Genomic DNA, 27,083 nt, shown 5'->3' with positions numbered 1-27,083 from the left:
GGGAGTGGTGGCGCAGCGGTTATAGCGCACTGCTTGGAACCCGGTGACCCGAGTTTGATTCCCCACTCACGGTCAACACCAAGTGATGATTATCACTGGTCAACTCAGTCTCTAATGAGTACTTCATGCAGTATATAATAATCAGGATTGGGGAGACAAAGGCGGTCGTGCCGACCTTCATAAGTGCTCGCTTACAGCACTTGCCCCAAGTCTGTTGTCTGTACATTAAGAGGTATTAAATATCCCACGCAGAGGAATCTGCTTACAGGACAGATAAGAGGTTCTTCAAATACCGTGCCCCGTGTCACCTGAACGTTAATTGTCGCCACGGTAAATCAGTGTTCACCGCTGAATCGTCTCTCACCATCACCCCGCGCCCATTAAGAACAATGCGACGAGGCCACAGACAGACGCCGCGTTATGATGGAGGGCTGGCGCGGAGCAGGAGAAACGTCGAGCTACGTGACATCACAACACCCTGCACACAACTGTAGTGTCTGATTAGTGTGTGTATCGTTCACGGATAAGTGGTGTAAGTGGTTGAGGGTAAATTTTGGTGTGAATTGATCATAATGCTTTGCGTAGCCTGCATTTAAAATTCCACGCTTGGGTGCATGAGTAGATATTAGTGGGTGTGTGTGTGAGTCAGCCGGTAGGTGAGGATGTGGAAAGATGGATGGGGCTGGGCGGGCACGGCATGGGCTGGAGTGGAGGTGGACTGATGCGGTACAGGAGGATGTGGAGCTGAGCGGACTTGCCCACGACCGGTACCAGCAGTGTCGGGGTCGGCCTCTGTGGAGGAGGCTCGTGAAGGACGCTGTTGCTGCTACTGGGCAGTTGGAGGCAGTCGCCCTCCAGCAACAAAGGAGGGCAGAGGAGCGACTCTCACAACAATGAGCGGAGCGCCGGGCGGCAAAAATGCAGCAATTTTGCACAGTACGGGGTGCAGCTGGTGCATCTACCAGTCATCTCAGTCAGCCAACCCATGGCACCTGGGTCTGTCCCGAGACCTGTCAGCGACCCTTCGACACTTCACGTGTCCTCAAAGTGCACCTGGCCTGGCACAGGCGCCGTGGTGGCGTCACTGTCACTTATTGGCGAATGGTGACGTAGCGGTGGTTGTGAGCAATGATATTTTTGAGGGGGGGGGGGGGGGAGGCGCCAATGCTGACCAGCTGTGAACCGCGCGTCGCCTCCAAGCCGCCACAGTGGCCACAGGGAGCCATGGATGGGTGCGACGTGCTGGTAAACCCCCTCCAACTTCAACTCAATCACCACACACCTACGCGCGAGCCCTTGGGTCTCTCTGTGAGTCGATGAGTCCCTCTGTGTGTGGTGATTCTATGGGTCTCAGTGTGGTGAGTCTGTGGGTCTCTGTGATGAGTCTGGGTCTCTGTGGTGAGTGGATGGGTCTCTGTGTGATGAGTCTGTAGGTGTCCCTTGGGTCTTTCAGTAAAGTCACGTAGGTAGGTTCAAAGAAAATAACAAAAACGACGGTTTGACAACTTGTGTTGCGATCGAAACGTCGTAGTATTTGTTATTTTTTGTTATATTCTTTGAACCTAACTCCGTTACTTTACCGAAAGACCCAAAGAATATGAATTCCTGCAGTCACGACAGCTTTAAGTCAAGATTTTAGTCTATAGGTCTGTGGTGCCACGACCGCGGAGCAACTCCACAAGCGTTGCAATTCCCTCCCGGCCACTGCACTAAACACAGACCCGCACGCAGCGCATCCACGTAGTGCCCTGGAGGGGGATTGCCTGGCACATCGGGTTTTAATCCGAAGGGCCCTTAGAGGGAAAGTCCCATGGTTTCCCGGTACCAGGAGATTGGCCGACCTTCACAGGCCGACCCTCACCCTGGGCTTTTGAAGTTTAGAGCATAAAAAGAGGAGCCAGGGGACGATTTCGGTCTCTTGGCTTCAACCTCCGGGCGGTCAAGACCCTCTCCCTGCCGTTCTGCCTCTTCGAGCCGCTCACAGCATCCGTATGATGCCAGCGAGCGCTGCTGCGAGACAGTTATAGGTCAAGTATTCCCTCGTCCTCCTCCCTCCGACTCTCTCAGCGTCCATGGGATGCCCCGCGTCTACTTTCGAGGTACGTGGTAGGACGTTTGTGTGACTGGGTTCATAGGCTAGGCTCTCCTCGCGAGATATTCCACTTCCAGGAAGTGTGTATTTGCGCCATTAATAAACTTTAGTTCATAGTATCGGTGCCGTGTCATTTCTGTGTGTGTGGGTGGAACCTCGGTGCGGTGTTAGTAATTTGAGCGCGTGTGCATGAGGCGCGTGTATAAAAACATACATGGCCGCCGACGCTCACGCGAGTTTACGCGCGTGTGTGAAACACGAGCGCTTACAGTGTGCCGCGTGAGTAATTAGGGCGGGGGCAGGCTGCGATAAACCCGCTCACCAGCGTTTACACAGCGTGTTTACACAGCGGCAATAGCATTAACGGCGAGGCTTGTGCGTATTCCTAGAGCCCTTTAGCATTAGCCTTTGTGTGCTAGCAGATTAGGGCTTAACCACCCGGAGGGGCGCAACACATATTAATACCACAGCCGTCCCGTTTGCTTTAGCGCTAACCTTTGCGCGAAATACGCGCCTGCAGGGGTGCGCGTGTGCATGCCTCTGCGTTCACTTGTGTGGTGTTGTACGTGGGCGTGTGCGGGATAACCCCGGGCTGTGGTGAGCCAGCCAATCAGCCATGTCCCTCAGAGAGGGCGCTGGCGCGGGGGGCCGATCACTCGATCGGCGGGGCCCCGGCGGGAGGCGGCCGACGAGGAGGAGGGGGGAGTGGAGGGGGTGGACATCGCGCCCCACCCGCTCACAGAGAGCGGGGAGGCGAGCGTCGGCCCCCACAGGTCTCTGTGTGGGTATAGGTGTGGTTTAGCCTTTGGGTATCCTTGGGAGTCGATGGGTCTCTGTGTGAGTCTATTGGTTGCTGTGATTCTGTGGGTCTGTATGTGAATCTATGGGTCTCTGTGTGGTGAGTCTATGGGTCTCTGTGTGAGACTATGGGTTTGCGTGTGAGTCTGTGGAGCTCTGTGTGATGAATCTATGTATTTGTGTGGTGAGTCTATGGATCTCTGCATCAGTACCATCACCACATTACACACATCTCCATCAGTGCCATCACCACGCACGTATCCATCAGTGCCATCACCACATCACCACGCACGTATCCATCAGTGCTATCACCACACCACGACACGCATCTCCATCAGCACTATCACATACATCACACCACCACGTGGAGGCTGAGGACAGGCTGCTGATATTAACCTTTAATAGAACGGGTTCCAGGTGGCAGGTAATAGCGATTCCGCTACACACGCGAGAGGAGGAACAGCTCTGGACGATTCCTGCATCTGCCCGTCCGTCCGTCCACACGTCTCCCTGCTGGCCTCGGTGTCTGTCCGTGTGTCTGTCTGGTCCACCTGTCTGTCTGGTCCGTCTGTCTGTCTGTTTGCACACGCCTGTGTGTCTATTCTGCCTCTCTCGTCTGCGGTGCGACAGGGAAGTGAGTGCCGCTGGCGCTGCGCTACGAACCCCGGCGACCCGAGTTCGATTCTCGCTCATGGCCATTGACACCCGCGGTGGTTATCGGAACCCCGGTAACTGGGCCTCCCTTCTAGTTTGACTCAAATGAGTACCTGGAGCAATGCGTGTAAACATCGCCACTGGGGTGGCAAAGGGGGCCGGGTGTGGTGTTTCATGTGCCGTGCCGGCCTTCATAGGTGCTCGCTAACAGCACTTGCCCCAACAGTATGTTAAGGCTACACGGAGGACCTTTATCTGTTGGCCTCTGTCAGTATGTCCACGTCGCTACTTTTCTATCTTGCCGAGTCTGTCCGTCTGTCTGTGCGTTGTGTCGACTTCTCTCTACGTACATCCATCTGTCTGCCTTGTCTGTGTGTCTTGTCTGTCTGTGCCTTGTCTGTCTGCCTGCCTGTCCGTCCAGCAGTCGTTCGGTTGGTGGGACGGTGGGCTCGCGCTCAGGTGGGCAGGGTGTAGGTTCAGGCCAGTTATGCAACGCATGCACAACGAGTGCCCGCCGCTCGTGCTGCTGCTTCTGCCAGTGCTGCTGGTGCCTGTGCACAGCTGATGCTGCTCGTTCTACTCGTTCTTCTGGTGATCTTCCAGCACTGCTGGTGCCCACTACTGCTGGATGCTGCGAGTGATCCTGCCATATGTGCTTCGGCTGCTGCTGCTTCCGGTATCATTGGCTGCTTGCTAGCTCACCAGCTGGTGCTGGTGATGGTAAGGGTGTTAATGCTACTGCTGGTGCTACACCTGTTGGTGTTACTGCTGTTAGTGCTCCTGGTGCTACTGTTGATGATGCTACTGATTTTAGTGTTGCTGGTGCTACTGGTGGTGCTACTGCTGCTGCTAGTGATGCTTCCGCGCTAGCGCAAGTGTCGCGCTGGCGCTGTCATGGTCGGTCACTTGCGGTAGTTGCCCAGGTGCAGGGCGGCGCGCCCGCTAACGCAGCTAAAGGCGCTGGCCGGCACCTCCCAGGGGCGCAGCGCATTGCCAAAGAGGCTGATGGAGGTGTAAAGCGCCTTCTTGGGGTTGAACACGGGTGGGCAGAACGAGTCGTTGAAGATGGATGCGATCTTGTTGTCGTGCAGGAAGATCACCTGGGGTGCGAGGTGGTGGGGTTGGGGAGTGAGAGAGGAGGTGAAGCCGGTGGCCCGGGCCGGATGACTTCATGGGCGCTGGCAATGGATACAGCGCCACCACCACCTTCACTGTGTCGGTGATGGTGCTGGTCGTGTCGCGGTTAACGCGCCACGCTATAAACCCGGCGACGCGGGTTCAATTCCCGCTCACGGCCAACACCAGTTACGACTGTCTAAACTGTTTCTGGTCCTCTCCTAGTTCGACTCCACCTCAAATGAGTACCTGGTGCAGAATATAAACATCGCCAATAGGTAGATAAAGGCGGCCGGGCATAGTGTTGGCCACCCACCCCCTCGTGTGCCGTGCCGGCCTTCATAGTTGCTCGCTAACTGCACTTGCCCCAACAGTCTGTAAAGGCTAAACAGGAGTTATTTTTATTTAGTGGTGCCGGTGGTGGTGCTGTTGATGCTGGTGGTGATGGTGGTCACCTGCAGGCGCTTGAGTGTGGGGAAGCCCGGTGGCACGCTGCTGAGCTCGTTGTGGTCGAGGTGGAGCTCCCGCAGTGAGGAGAGATCCAGAGCCCCGGCCGCCACCGACTTCACCGCATTGTCACTCAGGCCCAACCTGGGGAGCACCACCACCGCCACGGCACCGTCACACCATCAATATAACTGCCATCGCACTGCTGTCACAGCGCCATCACAGCACCATCACAGCACCATCACACTTCGATCACACCACCGTCGCACCACCTTCACACTACGGTCACACAACCATCACACTACCGCCACACCACCATCACACCACCATCAGGGTCTTTCACCTGGTGAGTTTGGTCAGGCCCTTGAGGTCGTCCTTCCTCACCGTCTTGATGGCGTTAGAGTCCAGGTAGAGCTCCTGCAGCTGCGGCGGAAGTCCTAGACATGGTAACATGGTGAAACACAGTGAGACACGGGGACACGGTGAGACACGGGGACACGGTGAGACAATGAAACAGTTAGACACAGGGGCACGGCGAGGCACGGGGACACGGTAAGTTATGGTGAGACACAGTGAGACACATTGAGATACGTTGACATGGTGCGACATGGTGAGACACGGTGACACGGTTAGATATGGGGACAGGGTGAGACACGGTTAGACACGTGGACAGGGTGAGACATGGTGAGACACGGGGACACAGTGAGACACGAGGACATGGTGAGACATGGTGAGACACGGGGACACAGCGAGACACGGGGAGAGGGTGAGACACAGTGAGACACGTGGACACAGTGAGACACGGGGACATGGTGAGACACGGTGAGACACGGTGAGACACAGGGACACGGTGAGTTACGGGGACATGGTGAGCCACAGTGGTTGGCATGGTTGTGGTGGTAATGGTTATTGTGGTGAAATGGTTGTGGTGGTGATTGTGGTGGAGGTTGTAATGGTTATTGCGCTGGTGGCGGAAATGGTTGTTGTGGTGGTTATTGTTGTGTTTGTTGTGGTGGTGTTTGTTGTGGTTGTGGTGGTTATGGTTGTGATTGTGGTGGTTGTTGTTATTGTGGTGGCGGGGCACTGCACCCTGCGGCACGGCCGTGAGGTTGCACTCGCTGGCCCGCAGATAAGCCAGGCTGCGCAGGCCCGACAGGCCCCCACTCGCCATGCCCGAGTCGCCCAGAGGGTTCCCGCTCACGACTACACAACACGCACACACAAAACACACACAATGTACATCAGTATACTATATACACCGTATATACCACACACACACACAATATACACTACATATTAACAATATACGCACTCACGACTACGCAACATGCACACAATATGCACACAACGCATACAAAATGTACAAGGCACACATGCACAATACACAATATATACACAATATACACATAAACAATACACAGTATATACACAATATACACGTAAACAATATACAGTATATACACAATATACACATAAACAATACACGGTATATACACAATATACACATAAACAATACCCACACTACATATGTAGTGGGTTCTTAAAGACGGCGTAGACGAGTTGGGTAGAGGCAACGCTATTTATTACAGAAGGGCTTAATACAACACAATACAGCCGAACACTTGAAGGGGTAACGGCCCCTTCACCCGCTGCCTGAGGAGGTATGCCTCCGGTCTGACTCGCCCTGTTTCTGGGCTAGGGTCTCGGGATCCTCCGTCTAAGGGGATCCTAGGGGAGACTACTCTGACCCGACCCAGCCAAGGTCCATGTCTCGACCACTGCCCACACGAACCCAGCCCTGAAAAAGACGTCGGGCTCCGAGGCTCCCAGGGTCGCACCACTGGCCCATTCTGCCCCGGCCCTGATAAGGACGGCGGGTCAATTGAGTCCCAGGGTCCTGTCTGGCTGGTCTTCTGTCTTCAACTGGCTCTTCTCTTGAGCTGGCAACACTGCCCGGACCCTCCCGGGGTCCGGCCTTTTATCCTGCTCTGTGGCTTGCTCCGCCCTAGCCACGCCTCCCTTCCCGAACCTTCCACCGGGTTCTGGAAGGGTGACATCATTCCCCCACAGCCCCCTACCTGGTGGTTGGGCTCTTCGTTCCAGGATCCGTTTTCCCGGCTGACTGTTGGCCCCTTGGGCCATATTCCCCTGGTACTGGCTCAGCCAGTTGATTGCCCCCTATTGGTTAGTAGTAGGTACCACCCGGAGATGGTGTACGTTCGCCCAATAACACCGTTACACATACACACAAATACACGACAACAAAAACAACCCCAATTTGCCATTAAATGGCAGTGATGTCACTACGGCGCCTGTGCCAGGCCATTTGCACTTTAAGGCCATGTGAAGTGTCGAACGCTAGCTGGCAGAAGGTCACGGAACTGATCCAGGAGCCATGGGTTGACTGACTGAGATGACTGGTAGATGCACCACCTATGCTCCCCACTATGCCAACTGCATTTTAGTCACCCGGCGCTCCGCTCGTTGGTGTGAGCGACTGCAGGGCGACGGCCTCCAACTGTCCGGCAGCGTCCTTCACGGGCCTCCTCCACAGAAGCCAATCTTAACACCGCTGGTACCATATAACCTTAGTTCTTTCGGTAAAGTCACGTTGAAGGGAAACAATAACATAATAAAATATATAAACAATTATATATAAACAATTATATATATAAACAATTATATATATAAACAATAATATATATTTTATTATTTTATTGTTTCCCTTCAACGTGACTTTACCGAAAGAACTAAGAATATGAATTACTGCAGTCACGAAAGCTTTAAATCAAAATTTAACCGCTGGTACCAGTCATTGGCAAGTCCACTGAGCTCCATATCCTTTCGTACCACATCATTCCATATCTTTTCCAGCCCGTACCACGCTCATTTAGCCCCCTCTATCCAGCCAAACAAAATCTGTTTGGGAATGAGGTCGCTGGGTACACGGGCTACATGACCCATCCAACGCAACCTTGCCTGCCGAAGGAGCTCACTGATGGGACCGTGTCCAGATCTTTCAAGGATTTGTGAGCTTCTCATAAAACCCAGTCTGGTTAACCTGAATATTTCAAACAAGCGCAGATGTTCCATTAGGGAGGTCTAGATTTCACAAGCAAAGAGAAGGCAGGGCATAACTGTGGCCGAGAAGACGCACAACTTTTCGCGTGGAGTCACATACCAGGTAGCTTCCACACAGTGTTTCTGTATATATGACTTTTCCAAAAATATATATTAAGAGTGATTCTGCCTATGTTTTGTTTAATCAGGATGTAGCTGCCTCTTGGCTCGCCACACAGGCCTGCTTGGGAGGTCATAAAAAAACCCGGTGCAAGGGGGGGCTAATGAGATTCTGCGGGAAATCCCAACTGGACTTCAAGAGAAAAATGACATTAAACAACACGTACACCGGTCAAACAACAGGGGTCACGGATCGCCCCGGATGGCGAGAGCCAGCCAGGGGCGGTTGGGCATTGCGAACTGTATGGGGTTTTAAAATACAACAGTAAGTTCGAAGCTTAGCTATATCTCAACCTCAGGATATAAAAATATAACTTGAGAATAGGAAGCACGGATCCCTGGTGATACAGACGGGGAACAAAGATCAATATAATCCTCGGAATACCTTTGGTAACAACTATGGTATACCACAAATCTTGGTTAAGCATAAACCAAATAATAATTATGAAAGTATTAGACCTAGGGTCATTCAGAAGAGATTCAATGCGAAATTGTTTAACTCACACACTACCAATATAATGTATTCCATCGCATCAGAGCCTCACCAACCGCCTTTGTCTTCTAGCAGCTAACACAGCACATGGTAGCAGTAAATCAGTGTGCAAGGGGGCGCCTCCACTTAATATATAAAATACCACGCAAGGATTCCAAACTGCGACATGAGTGCTGTAAACACTGCAAAACGTACTTTCAGTCACTTGAAGAGTCAAATCTGCAGAAAGTTATACGGTACCAAGCTATAAGAGGTGTAAAAGAAGAATTGTATTCTCTTAAGTATTTCGGAAAACATGGCCACAGCGCCCCTCTTTGAGAGACCGCAAGTCTGAGGCGAAAACAAATGTAACACCTCCAACCGTGAGGGAAGAGGGGGGAAACGCAGCTCAGAACGTGGCGATAATAAAGACAGCTGGACAAAAAGGCTAAAAGGAGTGCTCCTTTAAACCACCGCTTCCAGATTCATTATGGTGAAAAAGTTGTAAAACCAGTCAAACACTCTGAGGGGCAACTCAGCAAGAACACATAGCATGCAAATCAGTTCTGCGAGTGGCAGACTCCGGGAATTGCCCCGTGACAGGCACATTGATAGGGAGCTCTGCATCGGCAGAAGCCACCGCATCACCGAGAATTTTTATTTCAATTATATTTTTTCTCGTCATTGAGAGAGGCTGCAGCCAAGGCTGGTACTCGCAGTATTTCAATACGTGGGCAAGAGTGCTGTAGCATTACTATTCCCGATGGCAAGGTCGCGCTCGGTGTTCAGCCAACACTTATGATCACAGAGTGATAATCGTTCCCATTGTGCTCCGTTCAAAGTCAAGCCTTCGAGGGAAAACTGGTACAACCACTATTTCGTGAGAGTGCTCATTTAAATCGCAACCCACAGGCGAAGGATGGTTGAGGGGTAGATAAAGAGACTGACACGGAACGATATACCTTGATCTATAGCGTGTCCTCTGAGCAGCACGTCTCTCCAAGCCGTCTCACAGTCTACAAGGATCAACCGTGCCTGGTTTAAAGGGGGGTGATGAGCGGCATCAACGGACGAGCTGCAAGCAGTGTCTGGCGACGGGACCATTGCGCACATCGACGCAGACGGAGCCGGAGCCATCATCATCCTGCCAGCACGAGCACCGCCGATGACGTAAGCATCGTGTCGACTCAACAATCACCCCAGCAGTGGACAGAACCTGTTGGCGCAGCCAAGAGAGGGAGTGTCGGTGCAGGCGAGAGCGCCTTGTGTATCACACGCCCACACACCGACTCATCGCCCCCAGCTGTGAAACGAGGTGTTTTCGATACAAGGAACGCCTCACCTCGGAGACAACACACCCACACATACGTGACACGCATATCGCGACTAATAAGATTGTTCCAAAAGTTACCTTTGTGTTTCGAAAGGGTGGCCATCCCAAGGTGGTGCGTTAACTTTTAGCGGATCGTGAAAAGCATTGCTCGGTCCATTGAGTTGCATGAATACGGTGGTTCAGTATATTAGCCATTCGTTTTCATTAATTGCATATCTTTACCAATGAATTAATTGATGACACACTAAAAATGTATAAGCATCTATGTTACGAATCTACACACTCACAGGAATACTATTGTGTTGAGATTTTTCTTTTGTCTTCTTTGGTTCTTTCGGTAAAGTCACGTAGAATGAGAATAAAATAATAAAATAAAACAATAAAATTCTCACGACGTTTCGGCCACAACACAAGTAGCCGTCCTCAGGTGAAGAAACAGGACTGCCCAGAAGACAGCGCTTGAGTCAACCCTGTCAAGCTTGACAGCGTCTTTTAAGCAGTGTGGGAGGAACAGAGAGCCTTGACAAAGGAGCATGTCACTGGGAGATTAGCATTACGGAGAGCGAACGAGCTGGGACTGGAGGAGGGGAGAGGGGAGTTTACATATAAATTAGCATGTAATTGGGGGGTCAGCATGATGTTTGTGTGAGGGATTAGCACCACGGCGAACGACGAGCTCAGACCGGGGGATGGGGGGAGAGGAGTTTACATATAAATTAGCATGTAACTGGGGGATTAGCGTTGGTGTGAGGGAGAGAAGAGCACCAAGGAGAGAAAAAATGGCGGTTTCTCCCATCTCCTCAACAACCAGCACCAAGGACAGCGACATTCAGGCGGACGGGTCAATCCATACTCGGAAGGGAGGAGGGGGGAGGGAGAAACAGTCACAATGCCAGCGAAAGAGCTGTGGTCTGACGGTCACCGCAAAATACAATTAATTAAGAACCGAAATGGTTTAAAACATCTGTCCAATGGTTACTAAGCCAGAATCCATCCTCTCGGTTGAAATTGTCTCTGTGTTTGTATATGGTATATGTGGATGGCTTCATGAACGAATTTCTCATAGAAAAATTTGAAACTGACGCCATCCAGACTGCCACTCTACGCCCGACCTTATGGAAGAGGTACGTGCATGACACTTTTGTCATCTGGCCACATGGCCAACCTGCTCTAGACCAATTCCGCGACCACATCAATTCCATACACCCAGCCATCAGATTTACCATGGAGGTCGAAAAAGATGGCAAGCTACCCTTTTTGGATGTCTTAATTAAAAGGAGACCTGATAGCTCAATGAGCCACTCTGTCTACAGAAAAGCTACCCATACAGACACCATCCATCCCAGAAGAACTCCCTCATCAAGACTCTATACCATAGAGCTCAATGCATTTCCGACCAGGAACACATTGCCAGTGAACCCAAACACGTACACCAGGCTCCCAGGGCTAATGGTTACTCCAACTACACAATCCGCGAAGCCATCACTCCAGTCATGAAGAAGGATCCTCTTGAGGAGCCACTCAAAACCATCACCATACCCTACATTGCAGGGGTTACTAAAAATATCTCCAAAATCCTGAATAAACACAAGATCCAGGTCCGATTCAACACAGTACATACATCCGTGATCTGGTTCCATCTGTAAAAGATGCTGTTCCAGAAATACAGTACCCGGGCGTTTACAAACTAAAGTGCCTCTGTGGTAGCAACTACATTGGGGAAACCAAACAACATATCTCGGACCGCATCCGCGAACATAAAGCAGACTTGAAACACGGCAGGACGAACTCTTCTGCCGTGGCAGATCACTGTTACAATTCAGTGGGTTCACATGACATTGACTTCTCCAAGACGGAGGTTCTTTGCAAGCCAACCGGCTACCATGAGAGATTCTTTCATGAAGCCATCCACATATACAAACACGGAGACAATTTCAACCGAGAGGATGGATTCTGGCTTAGTAACCATTGGAAAGATGTTTTAAACCATTTCGGTTCTTAATTAATTGTATTTTGCGGTGACCGTCAGACCACAGCTCTTTCGCTGGCATTGTGACTGTTTCTCCCTCCCCCCTCCTCCCTTCCGAGTATGGATTTACCCGTATGCCTGAATGTCGCTGTCCTTGGTGCTGGTTGATGAGGAGATGGGAGAAACCGCCATTTTTTCTCTCCTTGGTGCTCTTCTCTCCCTCACACCAACGCTAATCCCCCAGTTACATGCTAATTTATATGTAAACTCCTCTCCCCCCGTCCCCCGGTCCGAGCTCGTCGTTCGCCGTGGTGCTAATCCCTCACACCAACATCATGCTAATCCCCCAGTTACATGCTAATTTATATGTAAACTCCCCTCCCCCCTCCTCCAGTCCCAGCTCGTTCGCTCTCCGTAATGCTAATCTCCCAGTGACATGCTCCTTTGTCAAGGCTCTCTGTTCCTCCCACACAGCTTAAAAGACGCTGTCAAGCTTGACAGGGTTGACTCAAGCGCTGTCTTCTGGACAGTCCTGTTTCTTCACCTGAGGACGGCTACTTGTGTTGTGGCCGAAACGTCGTGATAATTTTATTTAATTATTTTATTCTCATTCTACGTGATTTTACCGAAAGAACCAAAGAAGATTAATCCTTGCAGTCACGAAAACTTAAATCAAATTTAACCGCCTCTACGGGGAGGGATTTCATACAACCTTAAGATCTTTCAACAGACTCCGGGACAAGAAAGCTCAACTAATCGAGTCTCTCACCTTTCTGAAGAGATACCGCGCTTCTAAGGCAATACCAACCGCATTTACACTAACCTCTGCTGCTGCAACTTCTTTCAATGCAAAACGAATTCTAGCTAGAACTAGCTTCGCTCTTATCTCTGAAAAAATCAGACTTACACGCACCGAACTTGATCAGTTAGACAAGACACTCTACAAATCACACTTAACATTGACAGCAACAATGCCTACATCGAATTGGGAACATGTAGACAATATGACTACCTCTTCGGCTGCCACTATGTCGACCAAATGTAGGGACAATTTGATTTCCAAATTCATTCACCTCTCCAACAAAAAATCGAATCCACACACAGAAAAGATAGACGTTAACAAAGTCGTAATTAATAGCAGTAACAGTTCTGTTTCTGATGGCCTGAAATCCGTTTTAGCTAAAGGCCTAAACTATGCTGTCACACCGAGACACATACCGGTTAATGATATCATTGCCCATGTAGACGTTGCACTCAAGGGCTTGAGTGACATCTCTGCAGACGTAGCAAGATCTGAAATCGCTGCAACCCTCAAAAACGCTAAGTTGCCACCTGGCAACATCAGCAAAGATGAACGCTTTGAATTATCCCAACTAAAAAAGAGAGATGATATTGTCGTCCTCTCAGCCGACAAGGGCAATGCCAATGTCATCATGGACAAAACAAAATTCAAGAACTACTCAACGACGGCAGCTATACAAAACTAAAAAGAGATCCAACCAACAGCCTGGTTACCAAAACGAACTAAATAATATCTGATTCAACAGCATTAATTGATCAGACCAAACAGTTCTCGTTGAAACCCTCTGCTGCCAGACCTCCGATATTCTAGATTTAAAGCTTTCGTGACTGCAAGGATCCATACTTTTTGGTTCTATTCGGTAAAGTCACGTAAAAAACAACTAAAAATAAAAAATAACAAATTCACGACGTTTCGGCCACAACACAAGTGGTCTTCATCAGGTAAAGCGACCAGACTGTCTAGAGGACAGCGCTGGAGTGAACACAGCCAAGCTCAGACTGCAACCTTTAAGCTGTGTGAGAGGAAGCAGAGCGCCTTGACAAAGAAATTAGCATAAAAATTACCATTTAATTGGCGGACTTAGCATGATGAACAATGTACAGGGGAGGAGCATGTGCAGACCTGCGAGGGGGGGAGGGGGGGAGTTTATATATTGATGGTGTGAAAAGGGAATTTAAGCAGCTGCGAAAGTTTGGGATACCACTACTTGAAAAAATATACTGTACCATTGAAAATTAGTTTAATGTTTGGTTTGATTCAGAAAATCTTTCCAATGGTTGCTTAATTTGAAACCATCCTCTCGGTTGAAATTGCGTTTGTAAATCTGAATTGCCTCGTGAACAAATCTCTGATAAAAACCCGTGGGTTTGCAAAGAACCTTGGTATCGGAGAAAATTATATCGTGATCACCCACAGTGTTGTAACAGTGATCAGCTACGGCAGAAGAATTCGTTCTGCCGTGTTTCAAATCTGATTTGTGCTCGCGAATTCGGTCAGAGACATGTCGTTTCGTCTCCCCGATATTGCAGTCACCACAGGTGCAGATCAATTTGTAAACTCCAGGGTACTGTAAGTCAGGTATGACATCCTTCACGGAAGCGATCAGGTCACGGAATTTGTGTACTGTATTGAACCGGACCAGGATCTTGTGTTTGTTTAGAATTTAGGAGATCTTTTTAGTAACGCCTGCTATATATGGTAGTGTGATGGTTTTGATCGGAGTTTCAAGTGGTTGTTTCTGTATGGAGGGAGAAACAGCTTGGCGGATGGTACGGTCAGAGTATCCATGCCTTTTTAGCATCAGATGTACATGTTTTAATTCACTGGTCAGGTAGTGTTGGTCCGAAATGCAATGAGCCCTGTGGTATAACGTTTTGATGAGATAATTATTTTGCGTCGGGTGGTGATGGGAATCAGGTTTCAAGTAGGAAGCTGTGTGGGTGGGTTTCCTGTAGACAGAATGTCCCAATGAGCCATCAGGTCTCCTCTCTTGGATGTTCTGTTTGAGAGGAGACCTGATGGCTCATTGGGACATTCTGTCTACAGGAAACCCACCCACACAGATTCCTACTTGAAACCTGATTCCCATCACCACCCAACGCAAAATAATTATCTCATCAAAACGTTATACCACAGGGCTCATTGCATTTCGGACAAACACTGCCTGACCAGTGAATTAAAACATGTACATCTGACGCTAAAAAGGAATGGATACTCTGACCGTACCATCCGCTAAGCTGTTTCTCCCTCCATACAGAAACAACCACTTGATACTCCGATCAAAACCATCACACTACCATATATAGCAGGCGTTACTAAAAATATCTCCAAAATTCTAAACAAACACAAGATCCTGGTCCGGTTCAATACAGTACACACATTCCGTGACCTGATCCCTTCCGTGACGGATGTCATTCCTGACTTACAATACCCCGGAGTTTACAAATTGATCTGCACCTGTGGTGACTGCTATATCGGGGAAACGAAACGACATGTCTCTGACCGAATTTGCGAGCACAAATCAGATTTGAAACATGGCAGAACGAATTATTCTGCCGTAGCTGATCACTGTTACAACACTGTGGGCGATCACGATATAATTTTCTTTGATACCAAGGTTCTTTGCAAACCCACGGGTTTTTATCAGAGATTTGTTCACGAGGCAATTCAGATTTACAAACACAGACACAATTTCAACCGAGAGGATGGTTTCAATTTAAGCAACCATTGGAAAGATGTTCTGAATCAAACCAAACATTAAACTAATTTTCAATGGTACAGTATATTTTTTCAAGAAGTGGTGTCCCAAACTTTCGCAGCTGCTTAAATTCCCTTTTCACACCATCAATATGTAAACTCCCCCCCCTCCCCCCTCGCAGGTCTGCACATGCTCCCCCCCCTGTACATTGTTCATCATGCTAAGTCCGCCAATTAAATGCTAATTTTTATGCTAATTCTATTGTCAAGGCGCTCTGCTTCCTCTCACACAGCTTAAAGGTCGCAGTCTGAGCTTGGATGTGTTCACTCCAGCGCTGTCCTCTAGACAATCTGGTCCCTTCACCTGATGAAGGCCACTTGTGTTGTGGCCGAAACGTCGTGATTTTTTTGTTGTTTTTTACGTGACTTTACCGAATCGAACCAAACAGTATACCTCCAAGATTATATGGCCTTCCAAAGATACACAAAGATACACCCCTTCATCCCATCGTCTCTATCAACTCCGCCACCTATAAACTGGAACGTTTTCTTGCTGAAATACTGCGACCTTTCACTGGAAAAAAAACACCTCTGCGGTACTAAATTATACTCACCTAGTATCGACAATCAAAGGCATTTCCCGTCCCTAGACGACCTGCTTGTCAGTTTTGATGTGGTGTACTTGTTCACCAAAGTTCCGGTACCTGACACCATCGCTATCATTGAAGACCTGGTCCATCAAGGACTACATACTGATGTACCCCCCCCCCCCCCCCCCTGGTGAGACATTGCTTAACCAACACATACTTCGCCTGGAACGGAACTTTCTACAAACAAACTGAGGGCACCCCAATGGGCTCCCCCCTGTCTCCGGTTGTAGCCAATGTATTCATGGAAAAATTTGAAACAGACACCATCCAGACTGCCACTCTACGCCCGACCTTATGGAAGAGGTATATGGATGACACTTTTGTCATCTGGCCACATGGCCAGCCTGCTCTAGACCAATTCCGCGACCACATCAATTCCATACACCCAGCCATCAGATTTACCATGGAGGTCGAGAAAGATGGCAAGCTACCCTTTTTGGATGTCTTAATTAAAAGGAGACCTGATGGCTCAATGAGCCAATCTGTCTACAGAAAAGCTACCAATACAGATGCTTACTTGAAACCGGATTCCCACCACCATCCATCCCAGAAGAACTCCCTCATCAAGACTCTATACCATAGAGCTCAATGCATTTCCGACCAGGAACACATTGCCAGTGAACTCAAACACGTACACCAGGCTCTCAGGGCTAATGGTTACTCCAACTACACAATCCGCAAAGCCATCACTCCAGTCATGAAGAAGGATCCTCTTGAGGAGCCACTCAAAACCATCACCATAACCTACATTGCAGGGGTTACTAAAAATATATCCAAAATCCTGAATAAACACAAGATCCAGGTCCGATTCAACACAGTACATAAAATCCGTGATCTGGTTCCATCTGTAAAAGATGCTGTTCCAGACATACAATACCTGAGCGTTTACAAACTAAAGTGCCTCTGTGGTAGCAACTACATTGGGGAAACCAAACGACATATCTCGGACCGCATTCGCGAACATAAAGCAGACTTGAAACACGGCAGGACGAACTCTTCTGCCGTGGCAGATCACTGGTACAATTCAGTGGGTTCACATGCAAGCCAACCGGCTACCATGAGAGATTCGTTCATGAAGCCATCCACATATACAAACACGGAGCCAATTTCAACCGAGAGGATGGATTCTGGCTTAGTAACCATTGGACAGATGTTTTAAACCATTTCGGTTCTTAATTGTATTTTGCGGTGACCGTCAGACCGCAGCTCTTTCGCTGTCATTGTGACTGTTTCTCCCTCCCCCCTCCTCTCTTCCGAGTATGGATTAACCCGTCCGCCTGAATGTCGCTGTCCTTGGTGCTGGTTGTTGAGATGGGAGAAACCGCCATTTTTATCTCCTTGGTGCTCTTCTCTCCCTCACACCAACGCTAATCCCCCAGTTACATGCTAATTTATATGTAAACTCCTCTCCCCCTTCCCCCGGTCCGAGCTCGTCGTTCGCCGTGGTGCTAATCCCTCACACCAACATCATGCTGATCCCCCAGTTACATGCTAATTTATATGTAAACTCCCCTCCCCCCTCCTCCAGTCCCAGCTCGTTCGCTCTCTGTAATGCTAATCTCCCAGTTACATGCTCCTTTGTCAAGGCTCTCTGTTCCTCCCACACAGCTTAAAAGACGCTGTCAAGCTTGACAGGGTTCACTCAAGCGCTGTCTTCTGGACAGTCCTGTTTCTTCACCTGAGGATGGCTACTTGTGTTGTGGCGGAAACTTCGTGAGAATTGTAATGTTTTATTTTATTATTTTATTCTCAATTCTACGTGACTTTACCGAAAGAACCAAAGAAAATGAATCATTGCAGTCACAAAAGCTTTAAATCGACATTTTTCTTTTGATCACAGAATCTTGCCCACAAATTCATTGAAGCCATTAGCCAAATTACAAGCATCTGTTCGACAAACAGGCACACTGCTGCACACTATTTTTCCAGGACATTTTGTTAATTACATAATCTTACCAAGAAACCCATTGATGACACACGAGACATTTATTAATATCCTATCGTCATGTATGGTCGCGCTACTCTGACGGGTAGCCCATTGTTCTCAGTGAAGCCCCATTAGCCAACTTATAAGCATCTGTTAGCTAAACATTATTTTTCATTATTTTTCAAGACAATATATATAGCCTTGATTTGAAGCTTTCGTGACTGCAGGAATCCATAGTCTTTGGTTCTTTCGGTAAAGTCACGCAGGTAGATAATACAATAAATCACGACGTTTCGGGCGCAACACAAGCATCCATCATCAGGTGGGAAAGCATGATATATACAACAGCAATACGCAGCTGATGATAAGAAAATTCTGCTCGACTTTTTGGAGTGAGACCTCTGCTGTCAAACCAGATCTGATCATAAGAAAACTGCCCAGGTATGGAAACCTCTCTATTCTCTCAATAATGGGGAGTTGATGTTACAAAATACCCAGGCAGGTGCTTAGTTTTGGAGGGGCTGATGGTAAGGCCCCATCTCTTAGTAGCAAACTCCAGGTAAAGCAACAGCACCTCCACTTCCTTCTCTGAGTGCACAGCAATCACCAGATCATCAGCATATATACTATAGTTGAGCAATAGGGAGCCATCCCTTGACTGCACCCAGGCATCGATAAGCCTCCCATTGTATCTGAACTAGATGGAAATTCCACTGCTTACAGCAATGGAAAGCCTATCAAGCTATGTAGTCGAAAAAAATATTAAATAATGTAGGACATCCCTGTCGAACCCGAAGGTGAACAAGAAATGGCGCCCTAATGACCTCACAGAAATGCTCAGAATACCTGCAAACCTGTTCCTGAGGCTTGGAGATCGGATCACCTTTCTCTCTCCAAATGATCGTGATAGGTGTGGGGCTGTAAGTTGAGATCGTGCACTGCTGAGGCAGATTCCATCTCCTCAGCAACCCGCGCCCACCACCCATCTTTACAGCACTGCACAGCTCTCCAAACCTCCAAAGAGAAGGCTGTGGTAAGCCTTCCCATTCTCTGATGTGGAATTCTGTGGACTGTGGGAGTGGCCTGTTGCTTCTTCTGAGCCAGCTGGAACACCTTCTTTGTCAGCCATGGTCTCTAGGGAGGTTTGGACTGCATACCCAAAGCAGTCATTGTAGCTGCATGAGCCACAGTCCTTAACGTCGCCCATTTCTCCTCGGCATCAAAAGGAGGGGGGACGAGACCGATGCCAACCACAGCTGCAGGCAATGATAAAAGTCTCGCTTGCAACTTTCATCAGCTGAGACCAGGCCACTGTGAATTTAAATGGGGTCCTTGATGAACACCCACCACCAGAGTGGAAGAATGGCAGGCCCATATTACAGATAACAGACCGATGATCAGTGGGCAGATCAGCTCCACGGTAGGTCCTGGTGTCAAGGACATGGGTCCGCACCCGCTGTTCCATCACTATATAGTCCAGCAGATAATCTTGCTTGGACGAGGCATGCATCCATGATGTTGTGTGGATGCGCCAATGCCAGAAGTGTATTGGTAATTAAAAGCCCATGCGCTACACAGAAGTCTAGCAACCTCCTATCGTTGTAATTGAGCTGATCTGGCCCATGCCTTCCAATAAATTCAGCCCAGGTGTCAGCATCATGACCCACTCGGGCATTAAAGTCACCAAACAAGATTAATATTTCCCGAGGGATCACTTTAGCTTGCACCTGTGACAGGAGGCCATAGGAAGCATCTGACTCATCAGCCTTACCTGCATGACTCCACTGATGTTAATCTTTTGTGGGGGATTAGAGATTACTCATTGGTTTTTTCGGTAAAGTCACGTATGTAGAAATACAATAAAATTATATTTAAAAAAATAGATTCCCACACCTCACCGCCACGCTCCCACAAAAAGAACCACTCCCTGTTGTTTGGCAGTTTCCTGCATCCAGTGGCAGACTGTCCACCCCTCATAGTGACTGGAGTCAGAACCAGTTCACTTGACCTCCTGAATACCAGAGGTCCAGGCGGGACCAGTCCAGCTCTCGACATAGGAGTGGCAGCCTCTTCTCCGCAGCGAGTATTAAAATATTTCACGCGACCGCTCTGTGGCTTTTTGACATTACTGGAGGAACCCCGAGGGTGCAGGTTCAATTCCTTGGCTCCGCCAAATAGGTTTTGACCAGCAGACGTCATAGATGCCTGTATCCCTGGAGCCTCCGGCATTAGCTTAGTTTGACCTTTTATTAATGGTTTGTTTTTATACACTACACAAACAACACACAATATAGACAGCATATAGATAAACAATATACACGTGTAGTGACATATAATGGGTCACTATGGCGCCGAGCACCAGTTACTGATAGAGGAACTGGGAGTGGAGTAGCCCTCTCTGCCAGCAAGGTATGCTATGTCATGGAAAGGGGTCCCGAGGAGGCACGGTTCTGGTGGCTGGCAGAGAGGGGGTATCTGAGGATGTAGCAGCCGGTTGGCTGGCAAGGGCAAATGACAGGACAGGGTAAGGATGTGGGCCAAAGGTGACAGAAGGAACACGTGGCTTATGACTCAGAATCTTCTGGTAAGTTCCAGAAGGGGGTGTGGCCGAGGGCGGAGCCAGACCACGCTGGGGAGGCATAAAAGAGAGGTCCTGGGGACCCATCGGAGCTGTCTACTGGAATAGAGCCCGCCGTACTCCGGCTCCTTCTCGGTCTCCGGTCTTCGTGCTCGGCATCATAGGTCAGGCAGTGTGCTGACTGACCTGACCCGTTTATATAGTTACCCCGTGGTTACCGGTTATGTATTTATTCCGTTGTGGTTACTGATTATGCAGTTACCCCATTGAGGTCATAGTATAAACATGTTGCCTCCTGAATTAGTGTGTCTCTCAAGTGAACCCACTACACACGCAATATACACAACACATAGATAACACATACTGTACATAATTTAGATGAAACTACTCGATATATACACGGTGGCTCAGTGTGTGGTCTTGTGTTCTTACAGCTGCCACGTTGGGGGCGATTAAAGAACACCCCCAACATTTGCTCTCACACAGATTGGCCTGTTAAAGCGGATAACACAGAGCTACCTCTGACATCCCTTCTAAGTGATTCCTACTACACACAAAGGAGGGGACAGTTATGCATTGTTTAGCTCAGGATAATTTCCTCCCACTATCCCCCCTGTGCCTCCCAAACACAACCCCTTAGCCCCCCACTCTCCCCCCCCCCATGTGCCTCCCAAACACAACCCAGTAGCCCACCACCATCCCCTCCTGTGCCTCCCAAACACAACCACTTAGCCCCTCACTATCCCCCCGTGTCTTCCAAACTCAACCCCTAAGCCCCCCACTTTCCCCTCGTGTGCCTCCCAAACTCAACCTCTTAGCCACCCACTACCCCCCCCTGTGTCTCCCAAACACAACCACTTAGCCCCCCACTATCCACACCTGTGCCTCCTAAACACAACCACTTAGCCCCCCACTATCTCCCCCTGTGTCTCCCAAACACAACCACTTAGCCCCCAACTATCCCTCCCTGTCTCCCAAACACAAGCACTTAGCCCCCCACTATCACCCCCTGTGCCTCCCAAACACAACCAATTAGCCCCCCACTATCCACTCGTGTGCCTCCCAAACACAACCACTTAGCCCCATACTATCCCCTCTGTGCCTCACAAACTCAACCCCTTAGCCAACCACTATCTCCCCCTGTCTCACAAACACAACCACTTAGCCCCCCACTATCTCCCCCTGTGCCTCACGAACTCAACCCCTTAGCCCCCCACTATCTCCCCCTGTGTCTCACAAACACAACCACTTAGCCCCCCACTATCCCTCCCTGAGTCTCCCAAACACAAGCACTTAGCCCCCCACTATCCCCCCCTGTGCCTCTCAAACACAACCCCTAAGCCCCCCACTATCCTCTCCTGTGCCTCCAAAAAACAACGAGTTAGCCCCCCACTATCCCTCCATGTGTCTCCCAAATACAACCACTTAGCCCCCCACTATCCCTCCCTGTGCCTCCCAAACACAACCACTTAGCCCCCCACTATCCCTCCCTGTGCCTCCGAAACTCAACCCCTTAGCCCCCCCACTATCCCTCCCTGTGCCTCCCAAACTCAACCCCTTAGCCCCCCACTATTTCCCCTTGTGTCTCCCAAACACAAACACTTAGCCCCCACTATCCCTCCCTGTGTCTCCTAAACACAAGCACTTAGCCGCCCACTATCACCCCCTGTGCCTCCCAAACACAACCACTTAGCCCCCCTATATCCACTCGTGTGCATCGCAAACACAACCACTTAGCCCCCCACTATCCCCCCTTGTGCCTCTCAAACACAATCCCTTAGGCCCCCATTATCCCCTCTTGTACCTCCCAAACACAGCCACTTAGCCCCCAACTATCCCTCCCTGTGCCTCCCAAACACAATCACTTAGCCCCCCACTATTCCTCCCTGTGCCTCCAAAACTCAACCCCTTAGCCCCCCAATATCCCTCCCTGTGTCTCCTAAACACAACCACTTAGCCGCTCACTATCCCCCCCTGTGTATCCCAAACACAACCACTTAGCCCCCCACTACCACCCCTGTGCCTCCCAAACACAACCACTTAGCCCCCCACTAATCCCTCCTGTGCCTCCCAAACAAACCCCTTAGCCCCCCACTATCTCCCCCTGTGTCTCGCAAACACAACCAGTTAGCCCCCCAAAATCCCTCCCTGTGCCTCCAAAAAGTCAACCCCTTAGCCCACCACTATCCCCCCCTGTCTCTCCCAAACACAACCACTTAGCTCCCCACTATCCACTCGTGTGCCTCCCAAACACAAGCACTTAGCCCCCCACTATCCCCCTGTGCCTCCCAAACACAACCACATAGCCCCGCACTATCCCCCCCTGTCGCCAAAACACAACCACTTAGCCCCCCACTATCCCCTATGTGCTTCCCAAACACAACCACTTAGCCCCCCACTATCCACCCCTGTGTCTCCCAAAAACAACCACTTAGCCCCCCACTATCCCCCCTATGCCTCCCAAACACAACCACTTAGCCCCCCACTATCCCTTCCTGTGCGTTCCAAACACAACCCCTTAGCCCCCCACTATCTCCCCCTGTGTCTCCCAAACATAACCACTTAGCCCCCCACCATCCCTCCCTGTGTCTCCCAAACACAACCACTTAGCCCCCCACTATCCCCCCCCTGTGCCTCCCAAACTCAACCCCTTAGTCCCCCACTATCCCCCCCTGTGCGTCCCAAACTCAACCTCTTAGCCCCCCACAACCCTCCCCCCTGTGTCTCCCAAACACAACCACTTAGCCCCCCACTATCTCCCCCTGTGTCTCCCAAACACAACCACTTAGCCCCCCACTATCCACCCCTGTGCTTCCCAAACTCAACCCCTTAGCCCGCCACTATCCCCCCGTGCTTCCCAAACTCAACCCCTTAGCCCCCCACTATCTCCCCCTGTGTCTCCCAAACACAACCACTTAGCCCCCCACTTTCCCTCCCTGTCTCCCAAACACAAGCAATTAGCCTCCCACTATCACCCCCTGTGCCTCCCAAACACAACCACTTAGCCCCCCAATATCCACTCGTGTGCCTCCCAAACACAACCACTTAGCCCCGTACTATCCCCTCTGTGCCTCACAAACTCAACCCCTTAGCCAACCACTATCTCACCCTGTGTCTCACAAGCACAACCACTTAGCCCCCCACTATCTCCCCTTGTGCCTCACGAACTCAACCCCTTAGCCGCCCACTATCTCCCCCTGTGTCTCCCAAACACAAGCACTTAGCCCCCCACTATCGCCCCCTGTGCCTCTCAAACACAACCCCTAAGCCCCCCACTATCCCCTCCTATGCCTCCCAAACACAACGACTTAGCCCCCCACTATCCCTCCCTGTGTCTCCCAAACACAACCACTTAGCCCCCCACCATCCCTCCCTGTGCCTCCCAAACACAACCACTTAGCCCCCCACTATCCCTCCCTGTGCCTCCCAAACAGAACCACTTAGCCCCCCACCATCCACTCGTGTGCCTCGCAAACACAACCATTTAGCCCCCCACTATCCCCCCTGTGCCTCTCAAACACAATCCCTTAGCCCCCCACTATCCCCTCCTGTACCTCCCAAACACAGCCACTTAGCCCCCCACTATCCCTCGCTGTGCCTCCCAAACACAACCACTTAGCCCCCCACTATCCCTCCCTGTGCCTCCCAAACTCAACCCCTTAGCCCCCCACTATCCCTCCTTGTGTCTCCCAAACACAACCACTTAGCCCCGCACTATCCCTCCCTGTGCCTCCCAAACACAAGCACTTAGCCCCCCACTATCCCCCCTGTGCCTCCCAAACACAACCACATAGCCCCCCACTATCCCCCCCTGACGCCAAAACACAACCACTTAGCCCCCCACTATCCCCCTGTGCTTTCCAAACACAACCACTTAGACCCCCACTATCCCCCCCGTGTCTCCCAAAAACAACCACTTAGTCCCCCACTATCCCCCCTGTGCCTCCCAAACACAACCACTTAGCCCCCCACTATCCCCTCCTGTGCCTTCCAAACACAACCCCTTAACCCCCCACTATCTCCCCCTGTGTCTCCCAAACACAAACACTTAGCCCCCCACTATCCCTCCCTGTGTCTCCTAAACACAAGCACTTAGCCACCCACTATCACCCCCTGTGCCTCCCAAACACAACCACTTAGCCACCCACTATGCGCTCCTGTGCCTCGAAAACACAACCACTTAGCCCCCCACTATCCCTCCCTGTGCCTCCCAAACACAACCACTTAGCCCCCCACTATCCCTCCCTGTGCCTCCCAAACACAACCCCTTAGCCCCCCAATATCCCTCCCTGTGTCTCCCAAACACAACCACTTAGCCGCTCACTGTCCCCCCCTGTGTCTCCCAAACACAACCACTTAGCCCCCCACTACCCCCCCTGTGCCTCCCAAACACAACCACTTAGCCCACCACTATTCCATCCTGTGCCTCCCAAACAAAACCCCTTAACCCCCCACTATCTCCCCGTGTGTCTCGCAAACACAACCAGTTAGCCACCCACAATCCCTCCCTGTGCCTCCAAAAAGTCAACCCCTTAGCCGACCACTATCCCCCCCCCCTGTCTCCCAAACACAACCACTTAGCCCCCCACTATCCCCACCTGTGCCTTCCAAATAAAACCACTTAGCTCCCCACTATCCACTCGTGTGCCTCCCAAACACAACCACTTAGCCCCCCACTATCCCTCCCTGTGTCTCCCAAACACAACCACTTAGCCCCGCACTATCCCTCCCTGTACTTCCCAAACACAACCACTTAGCCCCCCACTATCCCTCCCTGTGTCTCCCAAACACAACCACTTAGCCCCCCACTATCCCCCCCCTGTGCCTCCCAAACTCAACCCCTTAGTCCCCCACTATCCCGCCCTGTGCATCCCAAACTCAACCTCTTCGCCCCCCACTACCCTCCCCCCTGTGTCTCGCAAACACAACCACTTAGCCAACCACTATCCACACCTGTGCCTCCTAAACACAACCACTTAGCCCCCCACTATCTCCCCCCGTGCCTCCCAAACTCAACCCCTTAGCCCCCCACTACCTCCCTCTGTGTCTCCCAAACACAACCACTTAGCCCCCCACTACCCCCCTGTGCCTCCCAAACACAACCACTGAGCCCCCCACTATTCCCTCCTGTGCATCCCAAACAAACCCTTTAGCCCCCCACTATCTCCCCATGTGTCTCGCAAACACAACCACTTAGCCCCCCACTATCCCCACCTGTGCCTCCCAAACAAAACCACTTAGCTCCCCACTATCCACTCGTGTGCCTCCCAAACACATCCACTTAGCCCCCCACTAACCCTCCCTGTGTCTCCCAAACACAACCACTTAGCCCCGCACTATCCCTCCCTGTGCCTCCCAAACACAAGCACTTAGCCCCCCACTATCCCCCCTGTGCCTCCCAAACACAACCACATAGCCCCCCACTATCCCCCCCTGTCGCCAAAACACAACCACTTAGCCCCCCACTATCCCCCCTGTGCTTCCCAAACACAACCACTTAGACCCCCACTATCCCCCCCTGTGTCTCCCAAAAACAACCACTTAGCCCTCCACTATCCCCCCTGTGCCTCCCAAACACAACCACTTAGCCCCCCACTATCCCCTCCTGTGCCTTCCAAACACAACCCCTTAGCCCACCACTATCTCCCCCTGTGTCTCCCAAACACAAACACTTAGCCCCCCACTATCCCTCCCTGTGTCTCCCAAACACAAGCAATTAGCCGCCAACTATCACCCCCTGTGCCTCCCAAACACAACCACTTAGCCCCCCACTATCCACTCCGGTGCCTCGCAAACACAACCACTTAGCCCCCCACTATCCCCCCCATGTGCCTCTCAAACACAATCCCTTAGCCCCCCACTATCGCCTCCTGTACCTCCCAAACACAGCCACTTAGCCCCCCACTATCCCTCCCTGTGCCTCCCAAACACAACCACTTAGCCCCCCACTGTCCCTCCCTGTGCCTCCCAAACTCAACCCCTTAGCCCCCCCAATATCCCTCCCTGTGTCTCCCAAACACAACCACTTAGCCGCTCACTATCCCCCCTTGTGTCTCCCAAACTCAACCACTTAGCCCATCACTATTCCCTCCTGTGCCTCCCAAACAAACCCCTTAGCCCCCCACTATCTCCCCGTGTGTCTCGCAAAAAACAACCAGTTAGCCACCCACAATCCCTCCCTGTGCCTCCAAAAAGTCAACCCCTTAGCCGACCACTATCCCCCCCTGTGTCTCCCAAACACAACCACTTAGCCCCCCACTATCCCCACCTGTGCCTCCCAAACAAAACCACTTAGCTCCCCACTATCC

At 50.7% G+C, this 27,083-nt stretch overlaps 1 protein-coding gene across 2 annotated transcripts in view; it reads right to left on the bottom strand.

Moving 5' to 3' along the window:
- Window positions 1–3,273: 3,273 nt before the first annotated feature.
- LOC116957748 (decorin-like) overlaps window positions 3,274–27,083 on the bottom strand; it is a 104,774-nt gene continuing 80,964 nt past the window's right edge. For both annotated transcript variants that reach the window (XM_076074549.1, XM_076074550.1), the window contains exons 5-8: window positions 6,197–6,310; window positions 5,451–5,544; window positions 5,116–5,251; window positions 3,274–4,644 (exon numbers count right to left, since the gene is read on the bottom strand). In XM_076074549.1, the coding sequence (XP_075930664.1) occupies window positions 4,447–4,644; window positions 5,116–5,251; window positions 5,451–5,544; window positions 6,197–6,310 (542 nt within the window). In that variant the 3' untranslated portion in view covers window positions 3,274–4,446. The remainder of the gene's footprint in view (window positions 4,645–5,115; window positions 5,252–5,450; window positions 5,545–6,196; window positions 6,311–27,083) is intronic.

The sequence above is a fragment of the Petromyzon marinus genome, chromosome 48 (genome assembly GCF_048934315.1).
Source record: "Petromyzon marinus isolate PM22_M1 ecotype Great Lakes invasive population chromosome 48, UKy_Petmar_22M1.pri1.0, whole genome shotgun sequence".
NCBI lineage: Eukaryota > Metazoa > Chordata > Hyperoartia > Petromyzontiformes > Petromyzontidae > Petromyzon > Petromyzon marinus.
Note: the sequence above shows the minus strand (reverse complement) of the source record. Positions and strands in the feature narration are given on the sequence as shown.